Source organism: Marmota marmota, unplaced genomic scaffold (assembly GCF_001458135.2).
Source record: "Marmota marmota marmota unplaced genomic scaffold, marMar, whole genome shotgun sequence".
NCBI lineage: Eukaryota > Metazoa > Chordata > Mammalia > Rodentia > Sciuridae > Marmota > Marmota marmota.
The window spans coordinates 2,729,971-2,753,887 of NW_026000261.1; the positions used below are offsets into that span (position 1 = coordinate 2,729,971).

At 39.6% G+C, this 23,917-nt stretch overlaps 1 protein-coding gene across 2 annotated transcripts in view; it reads left to right on the forward strand.

The window, feature by feature from the left end:
* Positions 1-1,708: 1,708 nt before the first annotated feature.
* The window catches only part of Lhfpl1 (LHFPL tetraspan subfamily member 1), a 53,019-nt gene continuing 30,810 nt past the window's right edge, over positions 1,709-23,917 (forward strand). Inside the window, exons 1-3 of one of the 2 annotated variants that reach the window (XM_048796858.1) lie at positions 1,709-1,903; positions 10,648-11,274; positions 22,156-22,254. In XM_048796858.1, the coding sequence (XP_048652815.1) occupies positions 10,773-11,274; positions 22,156-22,254 (601 nt within the window). In that variant the 5' untranslated portion in view covers positions 1,709-1,903; positions 10,648-10,772. Of the gene's footprint in view, positions 1,904-2,930; positions 3,076-10,647; positions 11,275-22,155; positions 22,255-23,917 lie in introns of those variants that run through there. The other variant, XM_015497978.2, reaches the window with a different exon arrangement.

Below are 23,917 nucleotides of genomic sequence, written 5' to 3' on the forward strand. Positions count from 1 at the left end.
TATATATATATATATATATATATATATATATATATATATTTGTATGAGTATAAACTATGAGTCAACATCTTTTTTTTTTTCCTGTAAAGAGCCACATTATAAATAAATAAATAAATAAATAAATAAATACTTTAGGCTTGGTAGATCATAAGGTCTCTGTCATAACTACTCAACTCTGTAATTGCAGTATGAAAGCAGTCATAGACAATACATAAATGAATAAGTTGTGGTTGCATGCCAATAAAACCTTACAAAAACAGACAGCCTACTTGATTTGGCATGCACAGTCTCTGGCTTGCTGACCCATTGTCTAGACTGCAAAATGTGGGAGTATTGACACTGCTTGAGAAATGCTACTATAGAGAGCAATGTTTGGTGAACCAGGGATGGGGATGGGACTGTGTATCAGAATTAATAGTCATTGTATCTCATTTTTGCAGAATCTCTAATTCTAGACTGTTCAAAAGTAGAATTTAGGTATTACCTGGCCAACAACTATTTTAGCATTATTAAAAGTACTACATATGGCCCATCTCCTGAACACATTACCAGAAATATCCCCTTCTCAAATCGTTCCCACATGATATTATAAACGCATCACTGAAGAGCAGTTTTAATTGAGAAAATATGAAGGGCCACATGATGAAATCAATTTATTTCTAAGAAAACTATTAGCTGTTAAATATTAAACAGGAGAGGATGTAGTAGTAGCTCAGTGGTAGAGTACTTGCCTAGCATGTGTAAGGCCCTGGGTTCAATCCTCAGCACCACATAAAAATAAATAAATAGAATAAAGGTATTATGTTCATCTACAATTAAAAAGTTTAAAAAGGAAGTAAAACTTGCCCTATAGATAATATTGTTTGGTATATACATTAAGTCTCCCTATTATTTCATTTACGGGAACTGGGGGCACAGTGAAAAGAAGTTAAAAAGAGGAAACATATGTGAATATGCCACAGTGAATTTCACCATCATGTACACCCACAAGACACTAATTTAAAAAAAAATTACATAAATAGCAGAAAGATGGGTAGAGTAGAGGGAAGGGAACAGGAAGAGGGAGGAAGTGGGGGAAGGGGAAGTACTGGGAACTGATTTTGAACAAATTATATTCCATGCTTTCATAATTGTATCAAAATGATCCTAATGTTATGTATAACTAAAAAGAACCAATACAAATGCAAAAGAGGGAATTAAAAATTGCAGTATTCTTAGAGTTCCAGTGATAAACTTCCCCAAATGACAGGTGTAGCCACTAAGTGAAAGGCAATGTTTACCAGTGCACAGAGTGAAATCAACTACTTTTCATGACTAAATTTTCATTCATCACTTACATACAGTTACTATGTGTCTGCTAATATTCACTTACTTTTCATGAAGGAGGGCCTAGCACTTCTCTTTATACAGCTCTATATCTGAAGCAGTGATTCCTAAGGGGATGGCAACTGGGAGATGATTAAAATTATCTAGGGAGCTCACACTACCAAAAGTCTGACATTCCACCCAAGAGGTCATCTCTTGTTCTTGCAGAAACTGCCTCAGTAAGCTATTATTACAGATGGGAATGTGGTTTATCAGTGCACAGAGGAAGAAAAAAAATGTTTGAAACTGCTTTTGGTAAATAGATGGATAAACAAATGCATGCATGAATGTGAGGCTATGTCAGTGATAAAAGACAGGATGCACACTCATACCCACTGCAGGCAGGAAAAACTTTAGTAACTTCATTAAATAATTCTGATGGATATATTAAATGGCTAGTTAATTTACTCTCATTTTTTTATTATTGCCACAAAATTTTAGTAAACAGGACTGACAACTTTTATAGCATTCTGGGAAGGCAATTGGGTCATTATAGAAGCACCAATACTTTGGATCCAGTCACATATGCTCTGTTAAGGTAAGCTATTTACCATTCTTCCTTCCAACTCATTTTGATTTGTAAAGCTAAGTTCCCTGTTGACAGGGCATCTAGAAGGGGAAATGAGATACATATGTAAAAAAATTAATACAATGTAGAAGGTGACTAATTTCCCAAAATAAATGTAGAGTATCAGGGACATTCAAAGATGGAAGAGATAACATCAGGTTGAAGTAAAGCATCAGGTAAAACTCCATCCATTTCCAGACCTCTTACCTCTTTTCCCAGTCAGAAAAGCAGTTACTGGTACTTTGTGATAAATTAGACACTGAGTTGCAGTACTTCTGTCATTTAAAAAGGTATCATTTATCCCTTTCAATGTGTGCTTTTGATAGTTTCTTTTTAAATGTTTTTATCAGTGTATCATAGTTATGCATTTTATTGAGGTTCATTTTGACATAATTGTATATGCATGTAATATAATCTACCCCATTTCAGTCCCCAGTACATCCTCCTTCTCCCTCCCTGATCCCCTTCCTCTCTTGCACTGTCTTCCTTACATATATTTATTGATAGTTTCTTAAATGTAACTTGGCTACATCTTGGACCCTAAGATTCTTCTGTTGGAGTGTCATCCCCATCAGACAGTGTAAGTCAATTTGGGGAAAAGACGATATTCTGTCTTGCTCCACTGAACCATGGGTTCTCTCAGTTGTTTCCATTCGTTTATATCTGATACTGAATCTCTGTGTTGAGGATGATTTAGGACTTTCAAAAAAGTCAAGAAGAATTTGTGTTCCTCAGCAGGCATTTGGGCAGCAGGTGAGCAAGTGAGATAGATACACACTTCAAGCATGGGTATAGCTATACACACACACACACACACACAAAACAAACAAACAAACAAAAAAAAACCACTGCTGACTTGGCAGCTGTGAAGTTGGAGGTGGGGAACTCAGTACCTGCTAAGCTAGTTTCTGCTTCAAGTGCCTGCGTGTCTGAGGCTGTTTGAAGCCTCCAGCGTGGTTAGAGTTAATTCCCATTAGGTTGGACTCCGCCCCTCTCTCCAAAAGGTAAAGCAAGGTTTTCAGGCATCACTGCAAAGAGCAGCTGGGATTCCCATCCCTGTCTGACAAGCTGTGAAGAGAAGTTGTTGCTCAGATCTGAACCCGAAGAGAGGGAACAAGTCAGTCAGTCTTCATGGTCAGAAGGTAAATATGCAACTTGGGCCAAATGCAATTGAAACAGCTGGATAAGAAACTGCTTTGCTCTCCCCTTGCTCAGCCCTCCTTCCCTCCTTCCTTCTTCAGGCTTCCTGTCCTTTCATCTCAAAGCTCAGAGAAGCTGTTTTCCTCCCAAGGGCAGCCTGGTGTATTTTTACTTCCTCATAGTCTGTTGTTTGCACGGAGGCTAAAAGGAACCAGAGCTGGAATCTTATTTCATATTGACAAGCTTTGAGGACCTAAGGGTTAAACGCTAGCTGGTTTCCCCAGGGGAGTTGGTAACCTGAGGAGAGGAAGCTCATGTCTCTGGGAGTGGAGGAAGGGATTTTGTTCTGACTTGTCTATGAGAGTCAGAATGGATCCAGTTTTCCCCGATGTGGTAGGTAGTGGTAGGTTGATCTCTTAGACGTGTTTAATAGGGGTTATGGGACTGAAATGGGGTGATGAGGCTAAACTGAAATGCAAATGTACAGGCCAGTAGGGCTGGAAGTAGAAGATAGTATTCATTTAGTAAATATTTAGGAGTTCCTACTATGCGCTGAGCATGATAATTTCCAGATGAACCTGAAGCAGTTTAACTATAAATCCATTCCTGCAAATAGTATCAGCCAAATGGTGGGAAACTAAAAGCAGAAAGAACCTAGGAATGAGAAAAAAAACACTGATAAAGTGAGTGGTCATGGAGTGAGAGTCTAAGAGGAGTGATGTTCCCCTCTTGGGTGACTTCAAGTCTTCTCTATTACTTATGAGAGAATGGGGTCTTGTCCGGTAATAAGGGAGAGAATTGATATGTACCATGGTGTTAGGTACACCACAGACATTATTTCATTTGAACTTATGCCTCATCATCTCCATTTTATAGATGAAACTGAAACTCAGGTTTTAATTCATCCACCTCAAGTTCACATCACCTGTAAGGGGCAGAACTCAGGACCTGATCTTAGATCTAATTACAAAAAATCTAGACTCTTTTCCATTAAAACAGTATTCCTCAATTAAAAGTTGCCATAAGAATCAAATGAGTATTTTACAAAATGCAAACTCTTATAAGTTCAAATTCAGTGAATCTGGGAGGCATGGTCATAGGGTGATTTGATGGAGGGAGTTAGAGCCCCCACTTCAAGAAGCATTCTTTTGTTTTTCATTTATTATTTTTATTTGTTCTTTTTAGGTATACATGAAAGTAGAGTGTATTTTGACATATTATACATACATGGAGTATAACTTCTCCTAATTAGGATCCCATTCTTGTGGTTGTACATGATATGGAGTTTCACTGATCGTGTGTTCATACATGAACATAGGACTGCCACCTTCCAACTCCTCTGAAGTGGTTAGAGAAGCATTCAGTGCACCTTCTTCCCACACTGGGCAGATCTACTCAATGGAGATAGTCAGCTCTTGATGGTATTTTATTTCCAGCTGAGGCCATAGGGGTAAATGAACTATTGAGGAATAATAGCAGGATGAGAGCTATTAGCTTAAGGGCATTGGTCATGCTTTACTAGTTAGTGCATTGTTTTTTTAAAATATATTTTTTTAGTTGTAGATGGATAGAATTTATTTATTTATTTATTTATTTATTTATTTATTTATTTAGTGCTGAGGATTGAACCCAGTGCCTCACATGTGCTATGCAAGTGCACCACCACTAAGTTACAACCCCAGCCCTAGTGCATTGTTGATAGGGCTTCACCATGTCTTTCCAGAGCAGCTGGCAGAGGGACTTTCTAACCAGCTGAGTTTCTGATGTTGGACTGTTAGCCAACCAACTGATCATGAAGGTAGGGACACAGGTAGACTGTCAACCCAGAGTAAAAACTGAGCTGAAGATCTCTAGATGGCAAAGCAAAGGCAAATGGGAGTTTAATGAGCAGCATTTTGAAGAAAGGGAGAAGATCATGTGAAAATTTGGGAAATCATTCCTGCTCCCACTTTCCAACCTCAAACTCTAGAGAAAGAGAGTAGCCTTGAACCTGATGCAGAGGCTCATTTTATTAGCACTTTTTATATCCTTCTGGATTTTTGATTGCTTATTTGTTCCCCTCTCTTCATGTACTCTCTGCCTTCCTGCCTTTTAGTGCTTTGCTTACTTAAGAGCATCTCCACCTTGGGATGATGAGAGCAAATAAATAATTATCTAACCCAATACAGCTAGTTTTTCTAGTTTCTAGCTCAGACAAAAAGAGGAAGGAAGTGGAAAGAAGGCCTGAAAGGAGGTTCAGCAAGCTTTAAAGCAATGGTCAAAAGTGAGGTCTTCCCTTATATGTGGAAGCTAGAGGAGAAAAATAGAACGGGGGGAAAGGGATGACATGAAAGCAGACGGGATACCATTAGGGTGGAAGGAGATAGTATGGGATGGGAGGATGAGAGGTGCAGAGGTATTGGGGAGTGAAATTAATCAAAGTATATATATATATATATATATATATATATATATATATATACACACACACACACACACATCTATACATATATGCATATATATACACACACACACACATTTATATACTGAGGATTGAACCCAGGAGTACTGAACCACTGAGCCACATCCCCAGCTTTTTTATTTTTTAATTTTGAGACAAGTTGCTATGTTACATAGGGTCTCACTAAGTTGCTAAGGCTGGCTTTGAACTTGCAATCCTCCTGCCCCAGCTTCCAAGTTGCTGGGATTACAGGAGTATGCCACTGCACCCTGGCTCCAATCATGTTTTTATGTATATGCAAATAAACACCTATTAAATCCACCATTCTGTATAGTTGAGATGCACCAATTAAAGAAGAAATGAGGTCTTCTTAGAATCATCCAGATACAAATGGAAAATAAAGCCCTTGAGTGACTACATTATGGAATGATTTCAGGCACAGGAGAACTTGGAACAACTCCCATGGTGAAGATATCTGGAGGAGAAAAATCTTCTAAGATACATAGATGGCAGGAAATGTGGAGAGACATGTTTGGGATATGGTAGTAGATTTTTTTAAAAAAAAATGTGTCTGAAATAGAAAGATCTAGAATGGTTGGGCTGCTTATATGCCCAGCTTGATATGAAGAGTGACATTGGTCAAAGGCATTTCTGTGGAGTAGGACTCTTTACATACCAGATACATATGCTTGCCTATCTTGCTCATTTTCTAGAGAAGTCTCAATGTCAAGATGTATTTGTAACAGGCAATGCATATGGGGAATGGGGACATGAGAAAGGCCTGCTCAAATTCCTTTACCAACATGAGTGCCCATAAAGTAGCTCCTCACAGACCTGTTCTAAGAAAACAGTTTTGCAGCCATGTTTTCCTCAGCAGCTATAAGTCAGAGACTCCCTTCCTGACTACTTCCTGTTCTGATTATTTAACTCACAGGCTTTTGACTGGACCTTGGCACTCTTAGTAAAGGAGTGTTTTCTTTAACTCAGAATTTACACAATAAGCTCCAGTGGAAACAAAAGTTTTTTTGTTTGTTTGTTTTTGGTGGGGTCTGGGGAAGAGATGAGGTAGAGGAAGGACTTGGTTTATTTTTCTCCCCTAAGAAAAATATAAGAGCAATGTTGCCAGTTTTGTTGATACTAAATGCCTACATATGAGTTAGCACAAAAGTGACGAAAACGAAAACAAAGACTTGGCCATGGGACACCACAGGAAAAGAAAGAGTGATCATTTTGGGTGAGAAAAGGCTAAAGGTAATCTACCAACAGTCAGAGTCTAGGGCCCTAATATGGAGGACAGTGGCCAGTTGTTCTCCATTCTATCTGAGAATCCAACAAAGGCTTTAAGTTGCAGCAGAAAAGGTTTATAAAGAGATATAACAAGTGATTTATCAACAGTGAGAATTGTTAAGTTACTGTGAAAATTTGTAAATGACCCTTTCCGTAGCTTTCTTTAAAAGTAAGAAATGACCATTTGACATTCATGGCTTATGGCTTAGGTGGGTTTCCTACATTCTGTGGGTTGAGGTGACCATTACCTATGGGGCAGTGTTAGAATAGCTAGCATATCTTTAAAGATTAACCAACATTAGACTTTGGGAAGGACAGTGAATGCAGGAGAGACTTCATGCTTCCACCCTACTCATTACAACATTCTGACCACACTAAGTACATCTCATACAACAAACTCTTAGAAATAGGCATATGACTAATTTAGCAAATGGATAAACTAAGGGAGAAAGACAATGTAATACCTAAAGAGAGAGAATCAAATGCAATTCTATCAATGCCCAGTTGGTTACTGGACCACTCAGCAAGAGAATTATGGTGAGTTCTTGGCTCCTGAAATATAGTGTGACTGTGAAACTAGACATTTCCGGAAAGGGAAGCAAAGTTATTGCATACAAAAAGCATACACAAGGAATTAGGATAGAATTAAGTGTAGCATTGTTTGTGATTTTTATTGATGTGAATTCAAAGTGACATAACCAGTTTCTGGGAATGAACTTGGACCACTTTGAAGAACTGTCATGAAGAGGATTACTTCATTACAGGTGATGGAACTAAAAGCATTTGATAAAATGCACTTTCCTGTCTAGCACATGTACACTGGAGCAGTGTGAATCCAGACCCCATATGTCCTGATGCTTTCCTACCCAACCATGGGAGAAGCCAGGCTGAAGCTTATGTGCTCAGGAAATAATGAGTGATTGAATCTCTGAAATCTATTCCTTGACCTCATAAGGTCAAGTCTATGATTCAGAAAGGTAAACATTCAGATTTTAGAGGTTTTATCTCTCCAATGTGGAATTCCATGGTCATTTTTAACTTCTGGGGAGAAAAACTTAGCAAATTTTTTGTGTCAGTGATTCTCATGGATGGTTCTGGCTTACAACATCTCTAGTCCTAAATGGGATGACCATCTCATTCCAGGTTATTTGAAACTTTTCTGATTTTATCACTGAATGTCCCACATCCCAGAACATTCTTCAGTCCCAGGCACACTGGCATGGTCATTCACCCTAATCCTAAATGAAATAAGGACAATGAGGTTTGGGGTTTTTCCCCCTAAAATTGAAAGTACTTAATTTAAATTGAATTTTGAAATTCATCTTTCCTACATCTTGGCTTCTGAATGCCACTTGTAAACTGAAATCTTTGTGACAGTGGTAGATAGTATAATAGTTTACTTAACAGCTTTATTTGTCACAGATGGGGTCAACCTTATATCAGAATCCTTCTGCTTTTTTCTATCATAGTCTGGGTACCACTCACTGATATATAATCACTTCCTCTATCTTAGGTTCTCTGTCCCTCGAACTGGTTGTCACATGAGAATTTTTGATCTCAAGGTTAATGTGCATGGGGGACATATGGGGTTACTTCAAACTCCAAGTGCTAAGCTTTAAAAGCTGATACTTTTCTTCTCACGGTATGTCTGGGTAAACTGGCCTTCCTCCTACCTTCCCTATCTTCTTCTCAAATTCTTCCCCATTCTTAAATATTTTTTGAAGTTTTAGATGGGAAGTCATGGAGGCTTTTAATTGTAATACTAGTGGAGTGATAATATAATACTACTGGGGTAATGCTATGGGAGAAGGCTGCAGATGAAGGAGAGGTGGAAAAGTCACCTTGCTTTCTGACCCTCAGTTTACTTTTTTGTTAATTGAGGGATAATACCCACTTTCTTACTATCCTAAGAAGATGGTTCAGCAGAGCACATGTGTTCAAAAGGGATTGTGATGACGCTGCCAGTAACTATTTATCAGCTTTTTTCTCTCCTGTTCTGGCTTGGGTTTATTCATCAGGAAATGAATCCATAACAGAGGGCTACCTGTGCTTTTCATAATCATACAAACTCCAACATAACTAGCAGGAGCATTACATCATTGTGGCCAAGGATTCCTGCTTTTCTAACAACACTTACTCAAGACAAGTTCCATTTCTCCCCCTGTTGCCTTCAATCCCTCATCACATCTTTCTCTCATTCCCTCCACTCTCAGGCACAAAGCCTTATTCCCAGGGGCCCAGCTCAGGGCACTTTCTTCCCAAACCCTAACATTCCAAAGTAAGCACCTGCAATTTACGATCTCTGCTCCCTTCCTGCACAAAACACACAGCACAAAATACATATGTATCAAGAAGGGAATTGTGGTGGGGAGAAAAAAAGAACATTATACTAAGAATTAAATAACTAGGCTCTGGTTTGGCCAGTGTACCTTGCTAGCCTTTTACCCTTGGGTAAATCACTTCCTCTCCATTTCCCCATCTGTAAAGTGATGGGAATGGGGGTTAGCATTGTGTGGTAGCAAAGTGCTGGCTTAGGAATCTGCAGATCAGGTTTCTGTTTCCGGTGTTGCTGCTTGCTAACTGTGACTGGGGAAAATCACTTCCCCCTTTACTGGTCCAAATTCGCCCCATATGTAAAACAAGAAGGTTGGATTAGGTGATTCATTTAGATCCCTGCCAGTCTGGAAATTGGATGATTCTATGAAAGGGTTTCATTAAACAAATATGAATTGTAATACCTACCCTGTGCCAGGCAGTGTTTGATAATGCTTGTGAGAGGGCTCATGGCTGAGACCTTGAGACTCTGAATATGACTGCTATTTGTTCCTGTTTAACATCCCAAATTGGCAATGTGGCAACCCCATACTAGTTCCTGTCCATCTCCTTTTTAGGGCCTTATCACCATCTCCCCTCTCCAGCCTCACTACCTGTAACTTTTAGCAATGGTGATGAATCATGGAGATGTTTCTGAAACATACTCCACCATCTGCCTGCTGGAGACATTCACAATGCTGTCATCAAGCTGCAGTGTGGTCTCCAGCCGCCCTAATACAGAACCTAGCCAGAAAGCAATGGCAGATTAATGGATTGGGAGGAAGTGGTGGATTTTTGATTGAGGGGTCTGTAAAAACCATTTAGGAGCTGGGCTAAAGAGACTAGATCTGGAAAATCTCTCAGCATCTTGAAGCTGAGATGACTTGTTCCGAAAGGGACCTTGAAAGGTCCTTACAACTATGTATGTCTGCTACAAGGCAGGAATGCATAATTATGATCTGTTTGAGAGACATGAGAAACTTTCTTCACTATAGCTAGCAAATAATGAGGAGGCTTTTATTTGTAGCCAGTCTACTGGTTGGAATGTTGCCTTCCATTTTGGTTGTCTGAAAAGTGACTGAATGGTACTCTCTCAGTGACTGGAATAGAGTACAAGACTGGGCTTCTATCATTTTATTCTATCCATTTCAACTTGGCTGATGTATCCCACTGAAAAGCCTACAGTAACACACTGTTAGACATCCTATCTAAGTCAAATTGATACATCTCATAGCTCCACGGTGAGCTCTCCTGCCCATCCATAAGGGACAGGTCTGTGATTCATCTTCCTTCTTCACTTTCTGCAAACAACTTTGTTCCTCAGCTCTCAAGATATTGCCTGTTTCCACGCCTGCAGATCTGCAAAGCTGTTCAGCTGGAATTCCCAGGGACTCTTGAGGCAGTTTTGTCTTCCTACAGATTCTCTTCCTACCACTAGGTCTAAGCAGTATGCTACAAGTTATAAGATGATGGATCTGGCTACATTGGGTTGGCAGAGCAGTGACTAATCAGTTCTATGATTATTCCACTGCAGGATAGTGACTACAGAACTTTGAACCAAGCAGAAGGAAAGGAAGATGGAAAGCAGGATCCCAAAAGGACCCAAATTGTCTTTGAGAGGCTAATCTCATGCAGAAACAAGGGCCAAGTGGCACATAAATGAACCCCAGGACTGGTCGTTTAGATGAAAAAATCAGCCCGTGGAACCTACATGCTAACTTTTCCATTTGGTGCTGTGACCCAACTGATCTTCCTATCCCTGCAGAGAAACCTGAGACCATGAGGAGCAGCTTGACCTTGGTTGGGACCCTCTGGGCTTTCCTGTCCCTTGTTACTGCTCTGGCCAGTTCTACTAGTTACTTCCTGCCTTACTGGCTCTTTGGATCCCAGTTGGGGAAGCCAGTGTCATTCAGCACATTCCGAAGATGCAACTACCCTGTACGGGGAGAGGGGCACAGTCTGATTATGGTTGAAGAATGTGGGCGCTATGCCAGCTTCAGTGCCATACCAAGTCTGGCCTGGCAGATGTGCACAGTGGTAACAGGTGCTGGCTGTGCTCTGCTGCTCCTGGTGGCACTGGCTGCTGTCTTGGGCTGCTGCATGGAGGAACTCATCTCCAGAATGATGGGACGTTGCATGGGAGCAGCACAGTTTGTAGGAGGTAAGACTGTGTCCATGGGGTTGAGTAAGTAGGAGAGCCTTAGGATGCGAAATTCCACCCACATCTCTTCCACTTTGTCTAACTCTAAGTTATGAATGGTGACTTTTTTGAAATATGTAGTCTAGGAATTCCTAAAGTGCAATATACATCAGGGTTTTATTCACAGAAAAATTGGCTAGTAGGCAGAGTAGATATTTGTTGCATGGCCTTTATTTTTGCACCTTCAGGGTATCCATTTAAGAATATTATCCAGAAGTTGATCTCAAAGTAAAAGAGAGTACAATAGTGGTCCCTAGAGGCCAAGAGGGGGAAGGGGAAGTGAAATAGATGGAGGTAAGATAAGTTAAAATATAGTTAGTTAGGAGGAATAAGTTCTAGTGTTCTATATCATCATAGGGTGACTATAGTCTACAATTTACTGTATATCTTATATAGAACTTGAAGAGAAGAGTTTGAAGGCCCTCAACATAAAGAAATGTTTAAGGAGATGGAAATGCTAATTTCTCTGATTTGATCATTATGTATTGTATACATGTATCAAATTATTACACTGTACCCCATAAATGTATGTAATTATTATGTGTCAAACAAAAACAAAAATAATAACAATGGACTGGGATTGTAGCTCAGTTTTATAGCACTCTCCTAACAGGTGTAAGGCACTGTGTTCAATTCTCAGCACCACAAAAACAAAACCTAAATAAAATAAAGGTATTGTGTCCATCTATAACTAAACTACTTACCAAACAAACAAAAACAAAAACAAAAAAGCAAAGCAAAAATCCCATTTCATTATGGACTTCACTGATTGGCATAGTTAAATTCACTGAAATAGCATTATTCTCAATGCAAAAAAAATATAAAGAGAATATTATTCACTTATGTCTTCCATTGACAGCAACACATGCTCTAGTGTTCTTGTTCCAATATGAACTTGATCCTGAAGAACCCTGATTTCTGGTAGTTATCTCAGAGGACAGTGATCTGATAAATACATACACATAGGTACTAATTACTAACAGTCCTCATTAAAGAAATACATCTCTAATTAGTTAAATGCTAAGTGCCAGACACAATGTATGTGACTCCTTTATCCTTGTTGGACGGCCATTCACTAATTCTACTCAGGTTTCTCATGGCCTTGATCCACCCTACAATGTCCTTTCACTTATTCAGTTTCCCCTTAATTTTAGTGCAAATAACCTGAGACACTGGGAATCTGGATGGGCTAGGAAAGAGCAAAATGCCATAATGGCAGACTGCAGGAAGACAATGGGAGACAGTTAATTTAGACCATTTGAGAAGAAATCCCAAATTAGATAGATAAATATATGTGTGCATATTTGTGCTATTTTTAAGCCTAGATGGGGCACTAGGAAAAATCCACTGATAAATTCATTGTTATTTCAGGGTTTTAGAATCATTATCTAATTCATTAACACTATCACCTGTATAAGCACAACAGTATGGATGACTAGAGTCATGAAAGTTGGATTTCACCTCTATTTCTTTTACCACAGTGCTGTATGGCACTTATGGGCAAATGATGTGACTTTTCCTGTGCTTCATTCCCCTCAAATTTATCCCCTTGAAAATTCAGTTCATATCTGTATTTTGTTTCCTTTCTCCAATGATGTCATTCAGTTAATTGGCCTTCAAGTGAGATGGTAGTGATGAGCTTAGGCACTGATTCTCACCTGAGGATAGACTTGCATCCTCTCTCCCACGAGAGGACATCTGGTTGGTTAGGCCTAGAGACTTTTTTTTTGTTACCAGTGATTGAACTCAGGGACCCTTAACTATGGAGCCACATTCCCAGCCCTATTTTATGTTTTATTTTGAGTCAGGGCTTCACTAAGTTGTTGAGGTTGGCCTCAAACTTACAATCCTCTTGCCTTATCCTCCTGAAGTCATTGTAATTATAGGTGTGCACCATAGAGCCTAGGTTGGAGATATTCTTGGTTATTGAAATTTGGGAAGGTAGCTCTGACATAAGTGGGTAAAGGCAAAGGAACTGCTCACCGTCCTATAATTCACAAGAGGAAGACACCTCTATACCTCAACAACTAAAAAGCATCCAGTCCCAAATGCTGATAGTGCCAAGACTGAGAAACCCTGGACTAAGATACCATGGTTTCATGGCCTGCATATGTAAAGCCCCAGATACTTCTTGTTGCACCACTTGAGGGGATGCTTTCTGGTTCTTTCTTTGAACATACTCTCATTGTAAAAATCTAAAATCTGAATTACCGTTTTAGCTACCCTCATCTCTGAATTTTCCTACATTTTAGTCACTAATGGGTTTTCTAGCCACACTGAAAAGTTTAATTAGAATAATTCCTTTCTTTTCCTTAAAAACCATGGTACCAAACTCAGATGCTAACACTGATATAAGCCAATGATTTTATTTCCCTTGGGGAACTCCCTGGGTACCACATGGAGTGCCACTTTGGGAACTGAATTGGTATCACCTTTCACCTATATTCTTGGGTGTGTTATTGTTAATTGAGCACTTCTATGGAAACATAATTTTAGCAATTGACACTTGACTGACAGGAGAGATAGAATCCTTCCCATCAAAATTATAGCCCCAGGGCCCAGCTTACTGCCTGTCACAGAGCAGGTGTTCAGTTAACTATAAAAAGGATGAATATGTGGCTAAAGAAGTATTTACTGTATGTTGGGGTACACAGGACATGTGAGATCTGGGTTAGTTCATATACTTTTTATTTTTCCAGGCTTCCATGTAGAGCTATTAACCCCCCGAGCTTTCTTGTCTTCTGACAAGAGAGTGACAACTTAGTCCTGCTTGCCTTTTTGAGAGTTTCCAGTTCTCAAAAGAGAAGGAGGAGGGTCTAAGGGCAGGAATCAGAAGAACAGTAACAACAGCCTTCATTAGACTCCAAGCATTAATAGCTTACTTTCTCTTGGGGACCTGACTGAAACTTTCATGGAAGAACCCTCATAGTTCTCCATATGATGCATTTTAATTGATCTTACCTCCTAGGTCTAGAAACTCAAAGGGAATTATTGAAGCAGGGACTTGGACATTCCTAGAGGATAAGTGGGACAGAAGTTTGACTGAGGGGCAGGTGTCATACAGAAGAAGTCAAAATATGAATTCCATTTTCATGTCAAATGATTCTGCCATTCTATATTTCCCAAAACCCTCATGTGTAGGAACTTGGTCATGGTGTTCACATTTTGATGAGTGTCTTTTACATTCAAGATTAAAGTATCACTTGACAGTAGTCCTACGAAGGGTCAAGAACAAGGCTAGACTACCAGGTTAATCTCAGGCAAGGGAATAATATTAGGCCAGATTGCTAGACTTCTATAGCTACCCTATCTGAAACACTGGCCAACGTTAAAAGCCATCCTGCCTCTTTTTTAAAGACTGGTGTCTGTCAAGGTTATATCAAATGTGAAGGAATGGTGAAGACTGCTTGGATGTACCATATTTTCTAGGATCTCCTTGGCACATGACCATTACCTATTGCTCTTCACAGATCTTGGATCTAATTTTCAGAGATGGGTTTTGCCAGTGGCAGGAAGTCAAACCTGGGCAGCATTTGGAACTCCATGGATAAAAGACACAAGAGAAAGAGCTCTGGGGGTTAAGTTTATGTTTGTTGTTCAGATGAGGGGAATTGATTTTGTTGCTCTGGGCCTGGCTGCTTCTCGGCAGCTAGTGCATTAACCGAAATACATCAGGGGAGGAGCCAATTTGTTGCAGGTCTGGATTATCTCTGCCAGACCCCAAACCACTGAAGAACTGGAGTATCCATTAAGAACTACCTCCTCCCCCTGCCTGACTCTTGTTCCCGGGTCTGGCGGCTGCCCACAGAGATGAGTGGTGGGAAGTGGGAGAGACAGGAAGAAATAAAGAGCTGCTGGCTTGAGTCATACTCAGCAAGGTGACCTGATGGGGCCCTTGGGTCCCATTTGCTCCACCTGCAGCTGATCCAGCTGAACAAGCTTAGGGTCCAGAGAGCCTTCCACTGGGACCTTTGTGCCCTGCTCTGACCAGTGAAGGAAACATCTGGCCAGGAGATTATTTCAACACTGGGGATGCTGAGCTTTCCAACCAGCTGGCTCCCCTGGTCCCTGAGAACATGGTCATTATTCACATTCCCCTGTGTATGCATATGCATGATGCTTGTGAATTATCCTCTATCTTCAGTGAGAGTTAAACCAAGAAGGAATAGGTGAGAAGTAAATATAAGGAACTTCTTGGCAGGAAAAAAGTGTAAGATCTTGGATTGGGTTACTCAAGGGAGGCCAAGAATCTTTCTAGAGCAGAGAATGTATCAAAATCATCAAGAGTGCTTAAAAGAATGCGAACTCCCTAATTTCCATTCTTATATTCACAGCAACAGGTGGAAGGCTGCATGTTTGGAAAAATGTCCCCAGTGACTCTGGTGTATGTGCTGTGTTTCCTTTCCCCAACCCAAAGGCAGATCACTACCCTGGATATTTTTTTGTTTGTTAAGGGGACAGTATGTTACATACCCAGACAGAGAGGGATGATTTCTGTATGTAAGATCCTAATGCTACATGCTACAGGCTGAAAGAAAGTTGCCACTGGAAACAAATCACTGAAAACTTGATTTTCAAAAAGTTGCCATCTTTCTAAAAACTATAATGTTTCAACACATCTATAAATTGTGTAATTATGAAATAAGGCTAATTAGCATGTATATAACCTCAAACATTTATCATTTCTTTGTGAAGGGAGCATTCAAAATCCACTTTTCTAGCTGTTTCGAAATATACAATGGTTACAGTTATTATACTCATTGTTAACTATATTCATCCTGCTGTGCAACAGAATGCCAGAACTTATTCCTCTAATCTAATAATAACTTTGCACCCATTTATTATTTGTTAATTTTAAAATTTATCCTCATCAGGATGGTGGCACTTGCCTGTAATTCTAGTGGCTCAGGAGGCTGGGGGCAGGAGGATCACAGGTTCCAAGCCAGCCTCAGAAACTTAACAAGGGCCTAAGCAACTCAGCAAGACCCTGGTCTCTAAATAAAATATAAAAATTGGCTGGGGATATGCCTCAGTGTTTCCTAGAAAGTTTTCCAAAATTTTACCAGGTATTATGTCATTTATCCTTACTATACTGAGCAAGTGGATTTCTGTTTTAGAAATGACATTTGAGGAAGACTTACATAGCAAATTGGAACAGAGCAGAAAATATTGTCCTGAGCTTCTGACTCTCAGTTTTAAGCTTTATGCACACTGGTGCTCTTGATTTTTCTTCTTTCCTTTCAGGAAGAACTCCTATCTCAGTGATTTTTGGAGTGGTTCTTGAACCACTTGTATAAGAATTACCTGTAGAGCCAGTGCAGATTCCTTAGTGTTTTGACATAGGCTAGAGACCTGCCAATCTACATTTTACACATCCTGATTTGATTTTGAAAATATAGTATGAAACAATTCAGATGTATACATTTGCTTAGCTTAAAAAAATAGAATATTGCCAATAAAGTTGAAGCCTTTTCATACTCTCATCACATTCCCTGGTCCCCATAGCAAAGGTAACTTACTGTCTCATATTTCTTATTTATCATTTCCCAACATGATTTTAGTACACACTAAAATTTAAGAAACTTTGTTCAATTTTGTTTATGGTGTTGCCTTTCCGGAATTCTCTTTTCTTACATCTCTGCCTATAAATAGTTACCAATCTCTCAAAGGCCAGGTTCCATGCAGTCACTCTGTGAAGCCTCCATTGATTTACTTTTGACATCTCTAGTAGGTGTGAACTCTCTGAGAGGGAATATGGAATCAAATGAATAGGAGAGGTGAGTGGGGGAGTTTCCTGGGAAGGGAAAGCTGAGATACAGTTAGAGGGCAGGTTGTAAATTTTCCAGAGTTATATTTATTTATATTGAAGTTGCTATAAGTGCTATAAACTGAGAAAATTAATAAGAAATTAATCCACACTAGGCTTCTGTTCAGAGTAGTAAATTCAAACTACCTAATGAAAATGTTTGGAAAGGAGAATTGGCAGCCATGCAGAATAGGGAATGCGGAGATAGAAGGAGAGTGTAACAAAATAGCTGTTCACTCAACAGTTGTACTTGTGAATGGGGAGCAGGACAAAGGGGGCTGGTAATACCCAGCAAGGAAGCTAGTACTGTCCGGAGATATGGATCTGATTGAGAATGTGCACTTGGGACAGGGTTATACAACTATTAGGATATGAGAAAATAATCATTCTGGGAGCAGAGGGAAGGTTGAGGGCAGCTGGGATATCTGGAGAGAGGCCTCTCAGTTCTGTCTGAGATTTTATACCTGAGGGTATATATTAGTATTGAAGTTGTTGCAAGGGTGAAGCTAAGTAAGTGTCCAACTCAAGTCTCTGTTTGGTCAGGGCAGAGAGTTCAAACTATAGCCACCATATTTGAGAAGGACATCTGGTACATTTTGTGATAGGTGATTCTTACAGAGGAGAGCAAGTTAGAATGGAAACAAGATGGCAGCCCATTAGATATCTGCGCCTGTACAGTAGGAAAAGAAGTTTGTAGCACACTCTATAGAGCTTTTTTTTAACCTTTCTGAGAAGCAGATAAGAATAGAAAAATGCCTAGCTGAGAATATGCACTTGGGACAGACTTCTCGAAGTGTTACGGTTGGAGGGGCAATAAAAGTGTTACGGTTGGAGGGGCATGAGTAATGACATGTAAGAGAAGAGTGAGCCAAAACTGCAGCTCATATGTGGCAGAACTGGATTTAAACTGGTGTTCTCTGCCACCAGAATTCCCGTTCTTAACATTTTTACTGCTGCTTTTCTCAAGTGTTGTTACCAGGACTAGATGCATCAGTATCATAGAGTACTTTTTAAAAAAATATTTATTTTTCTGTTGTAATATTTTCTTTATATGTGGTGCTGAGGATCGAACCCAGGGCCCTGCACGTTCTAGGCAAGCACTCTACCGCTGAGCCACAACCCCAGCCTCCCTGAAGAGTACTTTTAAAATGCATATTACTAGGCCATAGTTACTAAATTAAATACCTGCATTTGAAGTCCAAGTTTGTCCCTACTGTTCCAGAAGGTGGCAGAACCTGGTACTGGCAAATGACTTCCCTGTTGATAGTAGCAGCACATTTTCACAACCCCAAATTGATGAGAAGAACTGTTGGGGACAAACATAATTGAGGATGAATTATCCTGTGAGTTCATTTTTATTTTTAATGTGTCCCCCAAGGCATCATTTTCCAGCTATGATCAAATGTAATGGATTCAGCTGTCAGTTACAAGTCAAATATCCCCATGAAGTATGTTTACAATCCAATGTGCTCACTTGTCTAAAAGGCAGGATGAGGGCATGGGGGTGGTGTGAGGGCAGATTGGGCAGAGTGGGGAGCTATACACACTGGGGCAGGATGCCTGACAGAGAGTTCTGGTCTTTGGCCAGGTAGCTCCGCAAAATTGCAGGAAAATTACTTCAATGAGACATCTTTTGAACTGAGCCCTGCTCAGCTTTTGGCTTTTTAAAATCTGTTATGAAGACAGAGAAGTGAAGAACAAATTAGCACAGGGAATATAGGCAGAAACTGGGAAAGGAGCCTCAGGGAGAGGCAGCTGTTGAATAATAATAAATCTTTGTTGAGTATTTTCCATATAGCAGTCACTTTATGTGCACTAATCTCATTGATTGTTGGAACAGCTGTGTAAGATACAGTACTAATATTGTTTCCATTAAAAATGAGGTAACTAAGGTAGAGAGAGATCAAGTAACTTATCTGAAATCACACAGCCCTTAGGTGGCAGAGCAGGAATTTAAACTTAGGTCTAGGCTGACTCCGGAACCTATTCTCTTAAACCATCATGTTTTGCTGTCTTTTTGGATCTAATACCTGCATAATGCCTTGTGTTAAGAGATAATCTTGCCCAAAGGTAGTCATTACTGGACAACCATCTATAAAAAATGGAGCCTTTAAAGGCTGATAATCTCTCTGATCAGTGAGAAAAAGTGTTGCCAGTAACTGACTATATGATCTAGGGTAAATCACATTCCCTCTCAGGGCCTCAGCATCTACCTCTGTAGATCTGTAATAGGGAAGGAGTAGAGTAGGTCATTACAAAGTTTCTTTCCTCTCTAAGCTTTTATGACTATATCAGATATCTAGGATGATCTTTTAAACACTATGGAAGTCTCTTCAGATGGCTTGCCCCATGGGGAATGTAGGTTAAGGAAGCTGAATATTCTTTTTTTTAAAAAATAGTTTTTAGTTGTCGATAGACCTTTATTTTATTTATTTATATGTGGTGTTGAGAATCGAACCCAGTGCCTCACACATGCCAGGCAAGTGCGCTACCACTGAGCCACAGCCTGAGCCCCAGGAAGCTGAATATTCTGAAACAAATATATTCATTGAGCACATAATATGTACCAGGTGCCAAGGATATAGAATCGAAGATAAATATGGCTCTTGCCTTCAAGGGATACACACTCTAATGAGGAAAACAGATTACAAGCCACTATGAAGAATATACATTACAGGGTATTTTAGTCAGTAGACTAAGCATAGGATGTTATGGGAACCATGATGAGGAGGATATATCACCTAGGGCATTGGGGATGATGAGGGAATGTTTCAGGGAGGGGTTAATTTCTGACCTGATCTCTGCATGGTGATGCCTGAGGAGCAAAAGGACTAAAGAGGGAGGAAGGTTCCCCCCTGCTGTGCCAAGAAAGGCACTTGGCCAACAGTAGTTCCTGCTTGAGAAGTCAGAGTTCTTGCCAGTCCTGTTGATCTGAAAGTGGAGGTTGGAAAGTAGAGCTGATGTTCTTTTATAAAACTTGTGTTCTTTTCTCCTAGTCTCTGTGGGAAAGCTCAGTCTTTATTTACTCTTCCCACAAAGGGTAGACACTGTGCAGGAAAAGGCTTAGTTTTCTTTTGCAGTTTTGTCTTAACCCATTGTGCATACTCTGGGCTGCCTCCTCATAGCATAGAATTTTAGTTTATATGTGGTGAAAAACGGGGGTATTGTTTTACTGCTGCTGGACAAATTCCAAAGCCTAGAAAAATCTTTGAGCCACCAGTTTCATTTCCTGTAAAGCTATGAGACAGGCAAGAAAGCTTACTAATTTTAAGCTTTCCACTGAAGGGAATTTTAAACCTTCATTGGTCATTCTTTGCAGTTCTAAAACCTTCCTCACTATCATTTAGTTCTCTCCATTTCCCTATTTAAGCCCTCCTCACTTATATTTTAAGGTCCTCCTCTTCTCCCATGGCTTCACTAAGTAGTGAGAAAAACTGCTTGCCATGTGGCACACTAACTTGGAGAGCACTTTGAGATCTTCTTCCTAAAGAACACATCCTGAGGCAAAGAGGCCTTCTGAGCTTCTTAGCATGTAGATGGAATCTACCTCAGTTCAGAAAGAGGTGCAAAGTGAAGCCAACAATCCATGGAACAGCCTGCCTTTCACTCTGCCACTGATCACCAGAGCTGTGGAACCTATAAGAATGCTATTCAGGCATCATCCACCAAGTGCCTGAACTGTGGCAATTCTGCATCCACATTAATGGCAGGTATCCCTGTTGGGTGTTTTGGTATGGCACCCAGTATATTGATCTTACAATTAGACCCTCTTGGTTGCAAATAGTAGAGACTCCTTGATTTGCCTCAATGAAAAGGGAGTTTATTATAACAAGGAAATAAACATTGGAAACCCATCAATAAGGGCTTTTCTTTTCTCTTTTCACGGACAATAAGAAAATTTTCCCATGGTGTGTTTAGTTCATGTCACTTTTCTATTTTAGTCTCCCCCTCTACCCATCAATTTGCTCAGCTGACCCAGAACTGATTTTCACCCATAACTTTGGATTGACTCTGGCTTTAGATTACATGATTCTACCTCTTGGTGTTTCTTTTGCCACTATCTGTTTATTAGCTCACCATCCCTATGTTTCTCAGTTAAAATTTTCAGAAATAAGAATGTAGTCCAGCTCCTCTCTTCATGCCAGACTATAGTGTCACCCATTACTGACCACCCAATGAATTTGGTTGCATTTTTTCATCAGGTGCACATTCTTGACCCAATTTTCTGTGGCTAAAGGCAGAATAGCGTGATAGATTCTAAAATATGAAAATGTTGGCAGTAAAAAAGAGCTATGAGTAAGGCAGTTGCCCTTAGAAGACAGTGTTGCCAAGCAGACCCAGATTTGTGTCTCTGGTTAAAAGAACAAGATTTCCGCTAAGATACCACAGAATTTCTCTGTAGTTTTTAAATGGCCTAAATCAAAGGGGAGTAAAGGCAAGGGGCATGATGGAAGATACTAGAAGCCAAAGAATGGAGGGATGCTTGGCTTGAAGCTGATATTATTTTTTGAGCAAGAGGGAGTGTTGTGCCCCGATCAACAGACAAAAATCTTTTCAGTGTGTACGCTCTTCATAGATCTCAGTTTTGACTGCTAATTCTGTGTGACAAAAATTATGACCCACTTATAGCTAGTAGGGTCATAAATGACACTTAAAAAAGGTTTGATTTTAGGAAATAGTATAGTGATCTTTACATTGTTATTTTCTTTAAACCAGACCAACTTAGAACAGGTTGGAGAAGACTTATAAGTTATTTATCAATAGTATTGACTGCAAAATATGTATTGACCTGTCTCAATTTCCAATACTACCCTTCCTTTAGAAGATATCTCCTGAAATGTCTACTGAACTCTACCATCTATGATATGGCAAATAAATCCTTTTGAGTTGGCAGTATCAGAGGAATTTAGAGTAAAAGGAGAAGGGGAAGCTCTGAATGGGGAGGCAGAATTTGAGCTGAGCTCATTCAGGGGGATAATGGGGTAACAGAAAACTTGTTGTATTTTTTGTACCTGTTTTTATGTTTTTCTTTCCAGGACTCCTGATAAGCTCAGGCTGTGCGTTATATCCTTTAGGATGGAATAGCCCGGAGATAATGCAAACATGTGGGAATGTCTCCAATCAATTTCAGTTAGGTAAGGTGGCCTGGGCAGAATGGCAGTGATGATTCATGGGAAATCTGTTTTTCTAAAGTGCTTTACCTCTTGGAGGGACCTCTTCTTGGTAGTGGTATATACCTGACTCTCTCATGCTGTTAGCTTACAGAAGGTGGTGGTTTTGCCAGACTTATCTGGCTTTGCTAACTTGCAAGAATTGACTATAAATTCCACTTATTTAAGTATTTTCTACACTGTTTATGCATTTTTGCTCAGAGTTCATTGACAAGTTTTGATAACTTTATTTAAATGGGGATTTAAAATACTTGGAGACTAATGATCTATCTTCTTCTGAATAAATCCTAGTTACTATTAATGTTTCTTTCTAGCACTATTTTCCAAATATAAATCCACAGTATCTCTTACCAATCTCCACTGAGGATATAAGAAGAGGTAATTTATTGTACATGAAGCATAAGGAACCCAGATGGTTCCTAATGGCAAAGGCTATTAAATATTAGAATAGGTGACAGATATAACACTCGATCATTTTCTGGTTTGCCAAATCTGAGTATGGCTTAGATTTACAATTATGAATTGGTCATAGATTAGCCTCTCGTTGGAACACTTCAAAACATTTCCCCAAACTATCATGATGGAAGAGAGTAGGAGGAGAGATGTCTAGGTTTTCTTGAGTATTGTCAGTTATAGGAAAGGATTTGGGAACAACAAGACCACCCTCTCACACAGAATTTATGCTCTAATACTTCCCTTTCTTTCTATTGCATCAGACTGTTCTAAGTTTTGTCTCACCTCTGTTTGGGAAGGATTGGTTCTCTGTACAAACATTATATGAGGGCATTGTTGTACAGAAGATGTGACAAGTTTGGACGCTGGAATGTTCAGTGTTCTTGACACAAGACAGGGCTGACCGGTAAATAAAATAATTCTGCCACAGGAGAAGGAATGATGAAATATTTGGGGCAGTGGTTGAAGAAATTGGAAGTAAGCCACTGGTCCTGCTAGTTGGGCTATGGGAACCTGAACATTTAGCCCACTTTTCCTACTTGGTTATTGGACTTATAATTCCACTTATTAAAAATAATAGATTTATTGATGTATATTTCACATACCATGAAATTCACTCTCTTAAAGTATGTAATCAGTGGTTTTTAGTATATTCCCAAGGTTGTGCAACCATCACCACTATCCAATTCCAGAACATTTTCATCAACACAAAACAAAACCCCTTATCAATTAGCAGTCAGTCCCCATTCCCCTCTGCCCCCATCCTCTGGCAAACACTATCAATATGGATTTATGTATTCTGGACATTTCATTTAAATGAAATCATACAATGTATTTTGTATATCTTTTTTTTTCACTTAGTGTAAAGTTTTCAAAATTAATCCATATTGTAGCATGTGTCTCTATTTCTTTTCATGAATGAATAATATTCTATGTATAGCTGGGCACAGTGGCACATGCCCGTAATCCCAGTGACTCAGAAGCATGGAGCAGGAGGATCATAAATTCAAACCCAGCCTCAGCAATTTAGTGAGGCCTTAAGCAACTTAGTAAGACCCTGTCACAAAATAAAAAAATAAAAAGGGCTGGGGACATGACTCAGTGGTGAAGCATACCCAAGTTCAATCCCTGACACAAAAAATTTAAAAATTCTGTGGTGTAACTATAACACACT